This window comes from Zingiber officinale, chromosome 10A (genome assembly GCF_018446385.1).
Source record: "Zingiber officinale cultivar Zhangliang chromosome 10A, Zo_v1.1, whole genome shotgun sequence".
NCBI classification, from domain to species: Eukaryota; Viridiplantae; Streptophyta; class Magnoliopsida; order Zingiberales; family Zingiberaceae; genus Zingiber; species Zingiber officinale.
The window spans coordinates 1,682,327-1,700,189 of record NC_056004.1 but is presented as its reverse complement, the minus strand read 5'-3'; the positions used below and the strand labels follow the sequence as shown (position 1 = coordinate 1,700,189).

The 17,863-nt window shown below is 37.1% G+C and overlaps 2 protein-coding genes across 5 annotated transcripts; both read left to right on the top strand.

The window, feature by feature from the left end:
• The first annotated feature begins 486 nt into the window (after positions 1 to 486).
• Positions 487 to 12,685, top strand: LOC122026316 (nuclear pore complex protein NUP58-like). Of its 4 annotated transcripts, none has more exons than XM_042584988.1 (5): positions 487 to 942; positions 1,382 to 1,496; positions 11,350 to 11,763; positions 12,110 to 12,393; positions 12,522 to 12,685. In XM_042584988.1, exons 1-4 carry the CDS (start codon positions 524 to 526, stop codon positions 12,137 to 12,139), a joined length of 978 nt encoding a protein of 325 aa, XP_042440922.1. In that variant the 5' UTR covers positions 487 to 523; the 3' UTR covers positions 12,140 to 12,393; positions 12,522 to 12,685. The 4 variants fall into 4 exon arrangements, with proteins under 4 accessions (XP_042440922.1, XP_042440921.1, XP_042440920.1 ...); XM_042584987.1 differs by having other exon boundaries at positions 12,106 to 12,393; positions 12,527 to 12,685; XM_042584986.1 differs by having other exon boundaries at positions 12,106 to 12,393.
• A 1,827-nt stretch (positions 12,686 to 14,512) lies between these two features.
• On the top strand, positions 14,513 to 17,410 carry LOC122026315 (probable thylakoidal processing peptidase 2, chloroplastic). The gene is made up of 6 exons (XM_042584984.1): positions 14,513 to 15,576; positions 15,727 to 15,795; positions 15,907 to 15,975; positions 16,083 to 16,169; positions 16,834 to 16,901; positions 17,025 to 17,410. Exons 1-6 carry the CDS (start codon positions 14,644 to 14,646, stop codon positions 17,128 to 17,130), a joined length of 1,332 nt encoding a protein of 443 aa, XP_042440918.1. The 5' UTR covers positions 14,513 to 14,643; the 3' UTR covers positions 17,131 to 17,410.
• Positions 17,411 to 17,863: the final 453 nt, after the last annotated feature.

The window sequence follows — 17,863 nt, the reverse complement described above, 5'->3', positions numbered from 1 at the left end:
AAGTACCAAATAAAAATAAAATAAAATTTGCCAAGAAAAATGAGACAGACTTTTCGGATAACACGGAATCACACTATTTATTAATTAATGCGATCCTTGTGAGATTTAGAGCATTTTAAATATAATTTGCCTATTTTAATTAGTTTGCAGGTATGCGATGAAGCACGCAGCAGGTTTAATTAGTGGAAACAGTGTATATAATTAATTAAAATTAATCTTATATTATTCTCGTCGATGACATCACTAATTGCTATGTGTCTTTCGATCCTGCAGCAACTTGGCACTTCGATTAAATATTTTCTTAAATCGTTTTAATATTTTATGTAAATGATTTAATAATATTGCAATATTCATCGTTTTCTTTGGTGGGCTTCGGAGGAGTTAGCCCAAAGCCGACGGACTGCTTTTCGAGGACGAAAAGGCCCAAGATCATCACGGAATTGAAGCGAGGGCTTGGACACTTTGGGTGTTCGTCAAGGGCATCGTCGTCCATTCGGAGCTTTAGGAATCTGGTTGGGCCGCCATGGCGGAGACAGATTCCCCTGGGAGTCCGATCTCTACCTTCCCGTTCTTGTTGCCCTCGCAGTACTCGCCCGACACCCCGAGAGGGCTCCCCCTCTCGCCGCTGAGCTCGACCTCAACTCCTCGACCGTCGAAAACTCGATCGCGCCTGCGTGCGGGGAACAAGGCGTTGCTGCAGCCGCGGGCTCTATGGCCTTCGGACATTCCGGAGCCTGAGCAATCGGTCTTGCAGTTACAGAATCCGAACCCTCTGGGGCAGCAAGTTCTCAGGAAGCAACTTGCGGGGGCAGCGGTGGTTGTGCCGGGTGCGCAGTATCATCCGCAGGCGTTGCTGCTCGCCACAGATGGCGAGCCTGCGGGATACGACTCCAAGTTCGAGGATCTGCATCCCGAATCGCAGAATATTCTACTGCAGCTCGAGTATGCCAGTTTTATCTTTTGACTCTTTTTCTGTTTTGTCTCAATTTCCGGAATTTTGGTTCAGTGTACGTAGCTTCTTTACTGCGTTAGTTGTTTCTAACTTATTTATCCTTCGGCTGATACTGGTAGCTTCTAATTAATCTGTTATTGTTGTGATATTAGCATTTGATCTCCATAGTGTCACTTGTTCTATTTATCTTTTCTTGTAGATGAGTTTAAATGTTTATTTTTTCCCCATTCTTGTTGATGTCTATTGAGTCGATCGACAAAGTTACCTTTTTCTTCATTTTACCGATTGCAAATACATTTAGTCTTGTGTATTTCTATCTCCATTTGAAGGCAACCAAGTTATGTTTAATAGAGACAACGGTATACGAAGTCATGTCTCTTCAAATCTCGATTTTATTGTTACACTTGCATGTTTTGATATTGCTTGTAGGGCGTGGATTTATGAGTACAAGGCTGAAAGTAACAGATTGGATCAATGCAGTCGGCTTTTTGGTTCATCTGCGTTAATTGATGCCTTTGAGCTTCACTCTAACAGGACTTTCAAGGTTTTGTCATTACTTATTAGCTGCACATAGTCCTCCATTTATACATCCAAGTATAGTAGTCACTGGCACTACCGTCTCCATCTCTACAAATAATTGTCAACTCCTTTTCAATTATCAAAGGTTTTAATTAGTTAATACACAAGATGATGCTACATTTATAGTTTCTTTCTTGGCAACTAACCAACTGCTGCACATGATGTGACTAATGTTTATGATACATTGGATCAACTTTATCTTAAGCCTATAAGAATTAATAGATTTGTTGTCTCTCCTTAAAATAAGAAGAGATGGCAGCACATTTGCAATACATTTGCAGGGGGAATGAGATACAGTAAAGAGATGTAAGTTAGGCTAGTCTTATCTGGTGCTGAAGTTAGCTACGGTTAAATAGAGCAAAATATCAATCTATACTGCCAATAAGGGTAAGGGAAAGGACTGTGAAAGGATGTTCACCATTTTGAAACTTTTGAATCTTCCATTAATGCAAAGTTGTGTAATTAGTTCACAAACATTCTTCCATCAATTAAAACAATAGAAGTATATGGTCCACATACTTTTTGCCAATTTTAATTATTTTATATGAGCATTATCCAACCAAGTTCCTGTTGAAATTTTGATGGATCTAGGATGGGGAAACAAGAATGTAGGAGAGATTTTGTAAGAAAGTACGGGGATGGGGGAGAGACTCTATGAAGAGGAATGTTTACTACATAGTATTCATCATCATACAAGGTCCTTATTTATACACTTAGATTCATGCTTCCACATCCTTCTACAATTAATACATCATATCATTAAACACAAGACAATTAGATTTTGTTCTTTTCTATACTAATGACTCTTGTCATAAAGAGTTTCATTGAACCTAGTAAGATAATTGAACTTTGCTTAGTTGATGAAAAGTCATATGAAGTCAAATTGATTTTAACAACCTCCTTGCATAGTTGATGAAGTCAAGTTGTTCTTGACATTGTTCTTGCATAATTGAAGAAGTCAATTTGTCTTTGGAATTAGTTTACATGCCAAAATCTGAACTCCCAACAAATTCCTTAGGTATTGATAGGGGTGTAAATGAGCCAAGTTGCTCGTGAGTTATTCGGGTCTCGACTCGAAAAAAAGTTCATTTGAGTTCGTTTGATTAAATTAATGAGCCGAACTCAAGCCTGATTTTGAGCTCGAAAACATTATCGAGCCGAGCTCGAGCATCTTACTGTTCGGCTTAGCTCGGTTCGATTACACCCCTAGGTATTGAAAAGCTTCTGCTTTTAGAGGCTTTGTAAATATATCAGCTACTTGATCACTTGACTTCACATGGAACATTTCTATTTCTTTCGATTTAACATACTCCCTTATGAAATGAAAGTGAGTATCGATATGCTTGAATCTTTCATGATGAATTGGGTTTTTGGCTAAAGCAATTGCTGATTTATTATCCACATAGATCTTGGTTGTTGCTTCTTGCTACAATCTAAGATTCTGGAGTAATCTCTTTAGCCAAATAGCATGACAAACACAAGAGGTTGTAGCAATATACTCAACTTCACAAGTTGATAGAGCAACAATTGATTGTTTCTTTGTAGACCAAGTGAATGCAGCATTACCAAGATAAAACACGTATCCAGTAGTACTCAATTGATTGTTTCTTGCGATCATCATAACTTCCGGCCCAATCGCTATCACTGAAACCAAAAAAACTCCATATCATTCATTGATAAATAGAGAAACCCATAATCAATTGTCCCTTTGATATATCTAAGAATTATCTTAGCTACATTTAAGTGAGAAGTTTTTGGAGTTTCCATATACATGCTTACCAAACCAACTCCAAATAATTTATCAGGTCTTGTATATGTCAGATACCTAAGGCAACCCAAAAGACTCTTGTAATAAGTTGGATTCATAAGTTTGCCTTCTCCCCCTTTAGTCATTCTAATGATGTATTCAACGGGCGTATTCATAGCATACCAATCTTCCATTGAGAATTTCTTGAGAATCTCTTTGGCATATTTTTCTTATGATACAAAGATTCCCTCTTCTCTTTGTTGTACTTCAATGCCGAGGAAGTATCTCATCAATCCTAGATCTGTCATCTCAAACTCCTTCTCCATTGATTGCTTGAATTCTCTAATTATGCAGATATTATTACCTGTAAAAATTTTATTATCTACATAAAGACATACCAACAAAATATCTCCATATAAATTCTTCTTCAAGTATAAAGAATGCTTATAGGGACACTTTGTGATGTCTTCTTTTATAAAGTGCTCATCAATTCTTGGGTTTCGGGCTCTAGGGGCTTACTTGAGTCCAAGCTTTCTTTAATTTGTATATCTTTTCTTCTTGTCCTTTGATGATAAAACCTGATGGTTGTTCGATATAGATCTCTTCTTCAAGATTTTCATTTAAGAAAGTTTAAAGCTGGACTACTGGTGTGAAGACTTCTTCATAGTCAATCCCGTAGTTTTGCTTGTATCCTTTAGCAACCAACCTTACTTTGTGCCTTTCAACTTCTCCTTTTGCATTTGTCTTTGTTTTAAACACCCATTTGACTCCAATAGCTTTGTGTCTTTGCGGAAGTGAAGTGAGCTCCTATGTATTATTTTTCTTTATAATATGAATCTCTTCTTCCATTACTCTTCTCCACTTTGCATCCGTAGAGGCTTTTTCATAAGTTATAGGATCATATCCTGAACTCCGCCCATGATGACCGGTCATGGCCGGTCCCAAGCCCGGATAAAGGAGGAGGGTTGCGTTAGGTTGCCAGCCAGCGTCAAATTATGATAAATATTTCATGAATGAATCCATTAAACTATTGTGCTAATGCTAGGTTGTTCCCCGGAAGGAACGCATTGCAGGGTCCGACTGTAACGTCTTGGCAAGGACCGCTACATCTCCAGAACTCGGGTGTAGTGATAAATATGCAAGAGTTCGCGTTACAGGGTCCGACTGTAACGTCTCAGCAAGGACCGCTACATCTCCATGAGAACTTGGGTGTAGTGTTAAATAGGCAAGAGTTCTCACACCATAGGTTAGATAAGAACAAATATGATAGGAAAACTAATAATCTAAGATTTGGAACTTGGAACATAAGAACTCTCACTGATAAATCAATGGAGGTAGTAGATATGATGATTAGGAGAAAAATTAATATTTTGTGTGTACAAGAGACAAAATGGACAGGTGAGAAGGCAAAGATGATAGAGAACACGAGTTTTAAGTTATGGTACACTGGAAAGAGTAAAACAAGAAATGGAGTGGGTATTATTGTAGATAGTTTGTTAAAGAATGAAGTTGTAGGAGTAGTTAGAAAAGGGGATAGAATTATAGCCCTTAAGATAATAGTGGCGAAAGAAACTATGAACATAATTAGCGTATATGCACCACAAGTAGGATTAGATGAAGCTACCAAATCAAGGTTTTGGGAGGACTTAGATGAAATATTACAAAATATTTCATCAAATGAAAGGATTTTAATAGGAGGTGATCTAAATGGACATGTCGGAGTGAAAAATGAGGAATATGAGAGAGTACATGGGAGTTATGGGTTTGGAACGAGGAATGAGGAAGGGAAAATTATATTAGATTTTGCGATAGCATATGACCTTATATTAGCTAATACGTTTTTTAAGAAAAGAGAAGAACACTTAGTCACATTCAAAAGTGGGAATAATAAATCGCAAATTGACTTTCTTATGGTTAGGAAGAAGGATAGAAAGATTTGTAAAGATTACAAAGTCATCCCTGGAGAAAGCTTAACTACCCAACATAGGGTAGTAGTGTTGGATATTCTTAAACATTGATAGAAAGAAAATATATACAATTCCTAGAATTAAGTGGTGGAAGTTAAAGGATGGGAAGCAACATATATTTAAGGAGAAGGTAGAAGTACAAGCATTAGGTGAAATATACGATGACTCTAATACAACATGGGATAAGATGGTATCAAAGTTGAAAATAGTAGCTAAGAGTGTCCTCGGTGAGTCAAAGGGGCATGCACCGCTAAGTAAAGAATCTTGGTGGTGGAATGAGAAAGTACAAGAGAAAGTGAAGGAAAAACGAATAGCTTATAAGGAATTATATATTTGTAAGAATGAGGAAAACTTAAAAAAATATACAATAGCCAAGAAAGAAGCTAAGAAAGTGGTGAGTGAAGCAAAAAATGAAACTTTTGAACGGTTATATCAAAAATTGGATACAAAAGAAGGAGAAAGAGACATTTATAGAATAGCTAAAGTGAGAGAAAGAAAAACAAGAGATCTTAGCCAAATAAAATGTATTAAAGATGAATGTAATAGGGTATTAGTAAGCGATGGAGAAATAAAAGAGCGGTGGAAGAGGTATTTTCATCAACTTTTTAATGAAGGTTTAGGAGACCAACTTAACTTGGGTAATTTAATTAGGTCAAATGAGCATCGAAATTTTAATTTTTATCGTAGAATTCAAACTTCAGAAGTAAAACAAACTTTAAATGAGATGCACAATGGAAAAGCCGTTGGACCAGATGATATTCCAATAGAGGTATGGAAGTGCTTAGGGAAACAAGACATTGAATGACTTACAAAATTATTTAACATGATATTGAAAACGAAAAAAATGTCTGATCAATGGAGGATAAGTATTGTAGTTCCCTTATATAAGAATAAGGGAGACGTACAAAATTGTGCAAACTATAGGGGTATTAAACTAATGAGTCATACTATGAAACTTTGGGAAAAAGTAATAGAAAAAAGATTAAGGAAGGAGACAACAGTGACAGAAAATCAATTTGGGTTCTGCAAGGTCGACAATAGAAGCTATACATCTTCTTAGACAATTAATTGAAAAATATCGGGAGCAAAAACAAGATCTACACATGATATTTATTGACTTAGAAAAAGCTTATGATAGAGTTCCAAGAGAAATTATATGGAGAATTTTTGAAAAGAGAGGTGTTAGTGTAGCATATATTGAACTAATTAAGGATATGTATGAGGATGTAACGACCAGAGTAAAGACTTCAGACAGAGTAACTGAAGCATTTCCAATAAAGATAGGGTTACATTAAGGATCAACTCTAAGTCCTAATCTTTTTACACTAATTATGGATGAACTCACTGCGCACATTCAAGACACAGTACCGTGGTGCATATTGTTTGCAGATGATATTATCTTGGTAGATGAAACACGTGAAGGAGTAAATACTAAATTAGAATCTTGGAGAGAAATACTAGAAGGGAAAGGTTTTAAGGTTAGTAAATTAAAGACAGAATATATGAAATTTAAGTTTAGCAATATTAGAAGTAATGAAACAATTGTTAAGATAGGAGAGGACGAGTTGCCTGGAATCGAGCAATTTAAATATTTAGGATCATTTTTACAAAATGATGGAGGGATTGAGAGAGATGTCTTACATAGAATACAAGCAGGATGGGTGAAATGGAGGGGAGCGTCGAGTGTTTTATGTGACTGTAAAGTACCTCTTAAACTTAAAGGTAAGTTCTATAAAACCGCAGTTAGACCTGCTATGTTATATGGACCTGAATGTTGGGCTATGACTCGAGCACACGAGCAGAAGATGAGAGTTGCAGAGATGAGGATGTTAAGGTGGATGTGTGAGCATACGAAGATGGACAAAATAAGAAATGAGAGCATTAGAGAGAAAGTCGGAGTTACATCTATTGAGGAAAAACTCCGAGAGACACGTTTAAGATGGTACGGACATATACTTAGACGACCAATAAATGCTCCAGTTAGGCGATGTGAAACTATGATAAACATGCATATCAAACGAGGAAGAGGAAGACCAAAAAAGACTTGGTTAGCAACAATAAAACAAGATAAAATTTATTTAAATATAGATGATGATATAATAGGAGATAGAGCTCAATGGCGTAAAAGGATTCATACAGCCGATCCCACCTAGTGGGAAAAGGCTTGGTTGTTGTTGTTGTATGGGATCATATCCTGCAAATAGGCACAAATTATTATGAGCAAAGTCTGCATCAATCACTTGGCTGAGTCATATATGTCTTGGATGTTCTTCATCTTTTTTACAATTGGACTGTGTGGATCATTACTTTTTTACTGAGTATCAACTTGTTGGGGTGATGATACTTCTTCACTCTCTCCTTGCTTGTCTTTCTTCTCTTTATAATCTTCTTCAAATGAGATTTGCTTCATGTCATCATTATTGTTATTGTTATTGTTATTGTTCCAATTCCATGCTTGTTCTTTATCAAATTCCACATATCTTGATACCACGAGCTTTTTAATTATGGGATTGTACAGTTTGTACCCGCTAGCATTCTCGCAATAGTCCGAGAGAATATACTTCTAACTTTTATCTTCAAGTTTTGTCCGCTTCTTTTCTTATACTTTTGCATATGCTACGCTCCCAAAAATGCGAAGATGATCCACCCTTGGTTTGTGTAAACTCCAAGCTTCCTCTGGGGTGATGTCTCTAATTCTTTTAGTGGGAAACATGTTCAATAAATATACAACGCAAACAATAATATTTCTCCAAAATTCTTTTGGGACATTTTTCTCTTTCAACATATATCGAATCATATTTAGAATAGTTTGTTTTTTTCTTTCTGAAATACTATTTTGTTGTGGTGTTTGGGGCATAGTGAGTTTATGAAGAATATCATTTTCCTTGCAAAAATTTTCGAACTCCAACGAGGTGTACTCACCTCCTCGATCAATTCACAGACATTTTATCTGATATCCACTTTGTTTTTCAACTAAAAATTTAAATTACTTAAATTTGGTGAAAACTTCTTTATTCTCTTTCAACATATATACCCAAGTTTTTTCACTATAATCATCAGTGAAAGTCAGAAATACCTAGAAGAGATAGGTTTGATGGATCCACAAACATCGGAATGCAAAAGTTCAAGTTGTGAAGATACTTGCCTCATATTGTACTTTTTGAATGACTTCCTCTATTGCTTTATTATAACACACATTTCACATACATGGTTGGAACTCTCAATCTTTAACAATCCAAATACCATGTCATTTTTTGAAAGTAGCTTTAATGCCTCAAAATTTAGATGCCCATATCGAAGATGCCAAAGAGTAGAACTATCCATAGTGCTTGTCTTGAAGCAATTTCCTTCATTGATGCTTAACTTCAGTGGGAATATTTTGTTCTTGGCCATTGTGACATGAGCACTAAGATTATTACTCTTATCACGAATACTAAAAGTCAAATCCCTCATTTATGTATTATATCCTTTCTCCAATAGTTGATCAATGCTCAAAAGATTATTTTTTATATCAGGAACATAATAAACATCTGAGATGCATACCTTCTTTCCATTTTGCAATTCAAACAGAATGTCACCTTTTCCTTTAATTGACCTTTGTGAGAGATCTCCAAAGGTGATATTGCGTATTGGCGTCTTATCAAGCTTTGTGAACAACTCCTTTCTCCCACACATGTGGGTTGATGCTCCTGTGTTTAGGAACCATGTACTAGGCTAGACAGATTCTGGCCCATCGCATGCCATCAACAATAATGGTCCTTCATTGTTCACCTCTTTATTAACAAAGTTCACTTTTTCTTCTCCATTGTTAGTGTTATATCAACACTCATTATAGTGATAATCATACTTCTTGCAAATGCGACATTGAGATTTAGTTTTATCATACCTCCATCCGATGTTTCTACCTTGTCCAAGGTCTTGACATCGGCTTCCACCATAGCCTCTTCCATGTCCTTTTTGATTATCTTTATTTCTATCATTCTGATTTTGAGTGTGCCAATTTGAGTTAGAAGTACGACCACCTCTTTCTCTCCATGTAGAAACCCTTCCTTGTTGAGGAACCCTCTGAATGATTCATTTTGCTTGAATGATAGTTTGGCTTGGAGTGTTTGCTTTAAAGTTCTTCACTTTTCTTCAATATTCTTTGTTCATATGCTTGAAGGGATCACATAAGCTCTTCCACAGCCATCACCTCCAAATCTTTTGATTCCTCGATCGCCATAGCTACGAAATCAAACTTTGAGTCTAAAGACCTTAAGATCTTTTCAATGACCCGAACATCTTTTAGTTCCTTGTCATTTCTTCTCATTTGATGAACAATGGAAATAAGCGGCTTCATCTACTCCTTGATAGATAGTGAATAAGGCCTTCTCTCTTTTCTTCATCGCCCTATGAGCTTACTCATTCCCATCGCTTGTTTCGGCTATAGTATAATCGGTCTTCACAAGGTCCATACATCAAGGGAACCTAATAGAGTCTCCATTTGTATACTCCACATTCTGTAGTTGTCTTTGGTTAACTTGGCACTTGGAGGGAGCTCATTGAAGCTATTGGTATATATGGCTCTGATACCAAATTTGTTGAAATTTTGATAGATCTAGGGCGAGGAAATAAGAATGTAGGAGAGACTTTGTAAGAAAAGTACAAGGATGAGAGGGAAACTCTATGAAGAAGAATGTTTACTACATATTATTGATCATTGATCCTGTCCGAGCGCTGAGTCGACGGACGCTGGGGACGTGGCACTCTCCGCTGTCTCCGACTGGCGGTGTAGATCTTCGGCGAACCTGCAAAGAAGCCGAGCCGGGAGGGGTTTCCTGGCGACGACCTTCCAACGCTCAAGTTAGGCAGCGAAGAAGCAGAGTAACGTTACTGTGGCTACAGTGATCAAGATTGCATACCTCCGTCGAAGTCTGGGGGTCCTTATATAGAACCCCGGGGAGGCGCGGACACGCTTCCCCAAACATACCTCAGTAAGGTTGTGTCAGAAAAGTACGCCTGACGCCATTCCGCAATCGTCCAAGCATATCCCGGATGTGACGGTGGAAGCTTCTACCGTACGATATTCTGTCCGCTCCGGCCGCTAACCATGCTGTTTGTCGGCGGCAGGTGTCTCGAGGATGAAGCTACCAGCTGTCCTTTTTGTCTCCTAGTGCTCTTGTCTGTTCCCGGGCCGAGCGGAACGGTCGCTCGACGCTCATGTCCTCCAAGAAGCCCTATTCACGTGCTCGGCTAGGATTGCGGATTACTGTCCTGCAGCTTGGCCAAGCGTCCTGGCCGCTCGGCTTAAAGACTCTTTTACCTTGACCATCGGAAACCCGTCCCATGGTCGGGTTGTCTTTTGTCCGGTCGCCTAGGAGACCCGGACCGGGCGCCCGGTCGGTCGGATGTCCGGGGATGGTCCGCCAGTCCGCTCGGCACGACCTTGGTGTTGACCCTCTTGACCCTTGACCTCCACATGTCGTTGACCTCCTGCCAACGAGTGATCCCCCGTCCTTACCACCGGATCAATCATCCTACAAGATCCCTATTTATACACTTAGATTCATGCTCTCATATTCTTCTGCGATTAATACATCATATCATTAAACATAAAATAATTAGATTTTGTTCTTTTCTATACTAATGACTCTTGTCGTAGAGGGTTTCATTAAACTTAGTAAGATAATTGAACTTTGCTTAGTTGATGAAAAGTCATATGAAGTCAAATTGATTTTGACAACTTCCTTGCATGGTTGATGAAGTCAAATTGTTGCTGGCATTGTTTTTGCATAGATGAAAAAGTCAATGTTTTTGGAATAAGTTTACATGCCAACAGTTGCACCTATGATGCGGATCAATTCTTAATTTGATATGCTCTAATATTCTTTAATCTGCTCATCGAGTTTTTCAATTTCTTGGTGCTAATTGAATTTTATCTATATAATGTTAAAAATTTGTCATAATGTTTCTGGTACTTCTACAAGAGCTACGGACAAAAAAATCTATTGCTGATTATTCATTTTAAACATTCTTATCATTGTAAATACAAATTGGTAGCTATGACTGTGATCTAATTTTTTGCCAAATGGTGAGAAATAGTAATGACAAGTTTTCTTTTTCAGGAACTTGGGGTTATTTGTGCTGCAATAGAAGGGCAAAGAGTTTTATTGCAAGAAAAATTGGCATTTGTGAAAAGAATGTTGCTGGATGCAGAAATTGTTGTCCAGTCATTTATGCTTCTTAGCCAATTCTTCTTTCGTCAAAATGTTTTGACTGTAGGGCATATTTCTCATGAGAATATGTGGAGTGTAGCATTGATTTCTGGTTTCAATAATGGAGTTCCAAAAAAGCCTTCAACTTTTATGGTGAATACAGTTGCTAGACAAGAGATGTGCCTGAATGAGATTTACCAGTGTGTTGAACATTTACACCAAGTGCTCATGAATGATACTAGAATGACACTCTCAGATGCTTTAAAGGCTTTACCAATCACTATCTCTAATACACATGACTTCTTCGTCTACATAGTTTCCAAGGTTAGAATTTAGGTGTGTTTGTGACTGGTTTATACTATTTTTGATTATGTAATTATTCATTAAATTGCTCTTTCATGCATTGATTTCATCATAGAATACATTGCACATTTGCTGCTTAAAAATATCCGTAATCAACTTTTGATATAGATATACTTTAAACACCATATATTGACTGAATACTGTCCCAGTCTAAGAAAAGTTACACAGGGGTGCAGATGTCTGGTTAGGATTACGCATTTGTCTTGAATTTAGTTTCTCTAACTAGAAACCCTTCAATCAGTACAAACAACTATAATATCAGTACAAACAATTATACACTCACATGTGGCTTGTCTGTGCTAGGTAGAAAGACTTCATCACTGTATTGAATCCATGAAAGAAGCATATCTTGCTCATCAGCATCAAGCAGGGGAACAGAAGTGATCCATTTCTTGAGGCTATGAAAAGGGAAGATGCTCCCAAACTAGTTCATTCATCAGTTGCTTTTCAACTTCCCCACAACCAACTATTCAACTTGTTGGAACCAGTGCTGTGTAAGCATTCCACAATTGTTTACTTTGTACTAACGTTTGCAATGACAGCTTCTACCCAGCCTTAGTTTTCCCTTGAAACATCAGTCTCTTGCTACAGGTATCTTAAAATCTTGGAAATTTCATTTGACTAATTACTTTTAATTTATATTTCTTGTGATTGAATATGAACAACTTTTTAATTTATTTGCTTGTCTCTAACATGTGTTTCTTATTAATTTCACAAAGTGCAGAAAAGTTGCAGGCAAGTAGTTGCAGTAGCATAAGTGAATATGTCGTCAGCTAAGGCAAGATGATGTTTCTACGTTCTTATTCACAACTTTCTCTTAAAACTTTTCTCTTTGTAGATTGAAGTAACAATTTGTTAATTTCAACTAAAGACGTTTCGTTGATATCTGTGTTAGAAGCGGGACTCTAGCATTTTAACCAATTAATCCAAATTCAAATAGAAGTTTAAATTAAGCTATACTATTTATAAATTCAAAAAAATAAAATAAAATCAGGCCTAGAATTTATTTGTTTGAAGCTCTGAAATTATTCTCTTGTAGGGTAAAGGATATGATAGTTTTTTATGGCCATGAATCCTCAAAAGAATGAATAGAAGCTCCATGGAATTCCTGTTGATGTTCTAATCTAATGTTGCACTCTTGTAATTGAGCACCTAAAAATCTAGTTTTCTTAATCAACCATGTTGTGATTTGCTTAGCTCTGTTATTATTGTAATATGGAAGCTTAATCCTTTGTTTATTTCACGTATTGCGTATGTCCTTACATCATCATCATCAGCTGGTCGTTCCAGATCCAAATAGATCATCTTCTCTGACCAAATCCGATATCACTTTTAGTTGTCCACATGCCGTGGTTTGTTTTTTTGTCTAAACAGATAACATCCAGTCAAAGTCTACATTCAAGAGTAGTGGTTTCAAGGGTTTGATCAATCAATTTTTTTTAAATTAAAAGAAAAGTAAAATATTTCAAGTCAATTGTTCAATAAACGTAAACAATTAGGATAAATTGTGCATGTGGTGTACCTATAATCTCTGTGTATACCTAAAATTAAAAATAATAAACAAAGTCCTCGGGAAATAACGCAGCAGGTGCCTTTTTAATTTTGAGTCCTAATTAATGGATGATTTTTTTGATTGACTGTAGAATTAATGGATTATTGATTATGAGTAACTTTTATTTATTTAGATAATTGATGGAAAACTTTTATAGATGGGTCATTTTAGATTAATTAATTTTTTATTAAATTACATAAGTGATTTTCTGGATCATTTTTTGGTCCAAAGGACTCGTATTTGTGGTCGGATCACGGTCACGATTCGGTCGTAAATAGTTGCGATCCCTTCCTGGATTCATCGTCCCAACCAGGTTATAGTTTTTGTTTGGAGCGGACGGTCGAAGGTCGCTCGAAGGCCTCCGGTGGTGAATAAGTGACTAGGTTACTGGGCGTCGAGCGAGAGTGTCCTCCGGGAGTTTTTTTTCTTGATTTTATTAAAATTTAAATTCATAATTTTGTCTCATACTAAGAGCATCCATATTAGTTATCCTATTAAAAAATTTTACCCTAAATTTTTAATAGATTAACTAAAAATCCTCTGCATCAGTTACCCTATCCATTCTCTAAATTTAGATTTGATGAATAGTGATTCTCTAAATTTAGGGTATGAAACCTCTATCCTAAAAATAAAATAATATTTCTTTTTAATCTTTCTCCTTCCACTCATTCCATAAATATAATAATAAAAAATTAAAAAAAGAGAAGAAAATAATAAAAAAAAATAAAGATGATAAAAATTTTAGGGTATTTGATGTAGTGCACAGTGAAAAATGATTATCTAAATTTAATAAAGTGAATTATTTATCCTAAATTTTAGATATAATAATAGAGAAACTGATGTGGTTGCTCTAAATATTATAGAGGAGATATATGATGTATTAAAAATAGATATTCAAATTTAATAAAGTAATTTTTGTACTCTAAATTATATATTTTAGATATGAAAACTGGTGTGGATGGTCAAGTAACTTAGCTCCGGAGCATTTAGTAATTTTAAAAACTTATCAATGGTTCAATAAAAAACTGTGAATTAATCGATTTGGTGAAAATTTTTTGCAAAAACAGTTGGAGTAATAAGACAAAGTGCTACATTTTATTGGACCGGAGGATTCCGGTTCGGTTTATTGTAAATGGGAACCGCATATAAATTCCATGATCGGTTCGACGCTTCTTCTCGAGTCTCCCTTTCCTTTGGAGCTCGGCTCCTCCCGGAAAGGCTTCTCTTCCCAAATCGTAACCCTAGTTCTCCCTCGATCCTTTCGACGGGGATCGCTGAATCTCGCGGCCATGGCAATTCGACAGACTGTCTATCTCTCCGGCTACCTCGCGCACAACTTCGCCTCCGCCGCCGGAACCCATTTCCGATCAGTCAACCAGTCCGTCGGTCGTCCTCTCGCCTCCCTCTTCGCCGCTCAGTGCGCAGAGCATGATTCTTCTCTCCAACCCGGATCGAGGAGGAGCCGTGATGTCACCGATACACGGTCTGCTGTCGCCTCCGCCGCCCCCTCATCAGCTCCCGCGGCCAAGGATCAGTCTGCCGGTCGTCCCCTCGCTTCTCTCTTCCCCGGTCACGGTGCGGAACGTGAGTCTTCTTTTCATGTCGTATCGAGGAGGAACCTGGACGTCCCCCTTGCGACACCGACTGCTGTCGCCTCTGCCCCCTCATCAGCTTCGGCAGCTAAGGATCCGATAACTAATCTGACAGTTTGCTTGATCTCCGTCTTCGCCTCTGGATCTGGATCGTTGACCGGCACCGGCGCCCTTGGGGTCGCCTCTTCGTTGTCGGTCGGGTTCAAGCCATCTTCTTTCATCCCATTCTTCCAAGCATCAAAGTGGTTTCCTTGTAGTGACCTCCTCCCTGGATCAAGTGTTGGCCCGGAGGATAAGAAAGAGATAATTACTTTACATCCTGCTAGAGATGAGAACAGAGGAGGAAGAATAGTTTCTTCTGCACATGCGAGTGAAGAGAAAAAATGCTCCTCCAAAGCCTCCACAGTTTCAATGATGGAAAGTTTTGATGTCAAAGGAAACAATGGGGCTAGTGTCGCAAATCATTGGTTCTCTCGCATGTTTGGCTCCTGTTCGGAAGATGCAAAGGTGCTAATAGCTGCTGTGACAGTTCCTCTGTTGTCTGGATCACGCTTGGCGGAGCCTAGGTCGATTCCCACAAGGTCGATGTACCCAACGCTAGATGTTGGAGATCGGATTCTTGCAGAGAAAGTAATAGTCTTCAACAATTTTTTGTTTTATTTCATGTATTGATTCATTTATTGTATTCTTTTGGTTATTTCGTTTGTAAGAAAAATTTCTGACTTGCACAGCTATATTTTGGATATGTTATTTACGATTGTTTTTTTAATGTTGCTATAGGTTTCTTATTGTTTCAGAGAGCCCGAAATTACTGATATTGTTATCTTCACTGCTCCTCCAACTCTCGAGGTATGGTTCATTCTACTGTTGCTAGTAATTATTTTTGCCAAAGAAGTATATGAAGCATCTTCTGTTTATAATTAGCTTTTCTAATATAAAATCATTGTATCTCGTATATAGCAACATGGGTATAACTCTGCTGATGTCTTTATAAAAAGAGTAGTGGCCAAGGCTGGTGACTATGTTGAAGTATGCTTCTAGCCTCATTGTGGCAATTCACGTGCTCTTGAAAAATTTTCATTTGTAGGTTATAGGTTGCTTACAATTTACTATGATTATTCTCGTTTCTCATTTAGGTCCGTGATGGTAAACTATTGGTGAATGGTATCATCCAGAATGAGGAATTCATTCTTGAGCCTCTTGATTATGATATGGAACCAATGGTATGATCAATTAATTTGATTTGAATTATTTAATTTTAGTTTTTAAAGTTAGTCTGATTGCTAGATGAGCACTAAAATTTTTTCACAACTAATGTGTTTCCATGCTATAGATGATGGTACTATACATTAGAATAATTCTTTCTATCCTAGTATATATGTCTAGTCAGGTAGTCACATTCCCTAAAACTTTTATCAAATTTTTATAGTGTTGATTGCTAATGCTTTGGTGTACTATGTTCACAAATTTTACTAGAAAGAAATACATGTGTGCCAATTTTTAACCCTCACAGCAATGATTGGAAGGATTTCTATTTCATAAAATAACTCCTTTCTAATGAATAGAAAAAGGAAATATTCACTATAGACCTTGTCTAAGTGAATAGAATTTGAGTCATCATCAACATCAACATCTATCGTGTTAGTGCCAACTATTTGGGAGTTACTATATGGGTCTTACCTCTCCATTATCCTTTATGCAAAGTTGCATCACTAGTATAGTAAATAACTGTAGGTTTCACTTAAAATGATGACCATCATTGAAATGAATATTATTAGATAGGCTTATTAACCTGCAGATCATGTAATGATTTTTGTTTTTATTTTGATGCATATTTTATAATTCTTCTTGTAGTAACTAATCACTGCTTTTTTCTTAAATAAATAGCTTATTCCTGAGGGCTATGTCTTTGTTCTGGGGGATAATCGGAACAACAGCTTTGACTCTCACAATTGGTGAGCCTTCTGAGATAAATTTGATTGGCTAATTAACTTGAGTTTTTCTCCAAAATTGTAAAATTTCTCATTCAACACTAATTAATATTGGCCATTGTCTTATAATTATTCCTCCCTATGCAGGGGACCGCTCCCAGTTAAAAACATTCTTGGAAGGTCAGTTCTGCGCTACTGGCCCCCTTCAAAAATTTCAGAAACCATAAACGAGCGCACCAAATGCAGCCCATAGTGTGGCTTAGTTATCTCTAGGAGGGATTCATTTATTTGTCAAATAACAGAATTAACAATGCAGTCTATGCATCCTTCTGAAGTTGCAGGAGTAATACCACGGTTCATTCGATGAGTAAAGTGGATGTAGAATTGTAAATACGATGTTTAAGAGGATCATCATGTACATCTAGAACTGTTCCGTTTTTTGTATGTGCTTTTGTCTATCCTGAGCTTATTTATGGGTAGGAACAAGACCGGAGGTGTACATGTTCAAAAAATTATAGAGCTGCATTTTTTAATTATGGTGGCGTAATCATGCTACAGAAGGGAAGTTCTTGTTGCAAACCAGGAATGGAGGGGAAACATATTCATCATGCATTAGAACTGCATTATTGCTCGGCCAAACCGACATTGGGTACAAGAAAATCATAGAGCTCAAGATTTTGCATCTTCACAGTTCACGGAGTAGTCAGATTGTATGCTTTGGTAGTTTGTTTGTTGAATTATTTGTCCTTAATTCCTTCCATGAATACCCTACTTTCGCAAAATCCAATTACATTCTTGATCATTATCTTTGTTTTGGAGACGACAAATTCTGCACTTCTTGAAGAAATATATTGGAAAGCCATTTAGCATTCTGGCACAGGTTTTTGACAAAATTAGTAACTGTAGGAGTAAGTTTCTGAGTCGGAGTACTCTTGTATTCTCTTGTCGTTTTACTGTTACTGTACTTAACGAGAGGTTATGCTTTG

Excerpts from the sequence above, each read along its gene's own strand:
- LOC122026315 (XM_042584984.1), top strand. The coding sequence starts at position 14,644 with ATGGCAATTCGACAGACTGTCTATCTCTCCGGCTACCTCGCGCACAAC. Across the intron at positions 15,577-15,726 it reads ATCGGATTCTTGCAGAGAAA|GTTTCTTATTGTTTCAGAGA; the intron begins GTAATAGTCTTC and ends ATGTTGCTATAG. Across the intron at positions 15,976-16,082 it reads AGGCTGGTGACTATGTTGAA|GTCCGTGATGGTAAACTATT; the intron begins GTATGCTTCTAG and ends TTTCTCATTTAG.
- LOC122026316 (XM_042584987.1), top strand. The coding sequence starts at position 524 with ATGGCGGAGACAGATTCCCCTGGGAGTCCGATCTCTACCTTCCCGTTC. Across the intron at positions 943-1,381 it reads AATATTCTACTGCAGCTCGA|GGCGTGGATTTATGAGTACA; the intron begins GTATGCCAGTTT and ends TATTGCTTGTAG. Across the intron at positions 1,497-11,349 it reads ACTCTAACAGGACTTTCAAG|GAACTTGGGGTTATTTGTGC; the intron begins GTTTTGTCATTA and ends TTTCTTTTTCAG.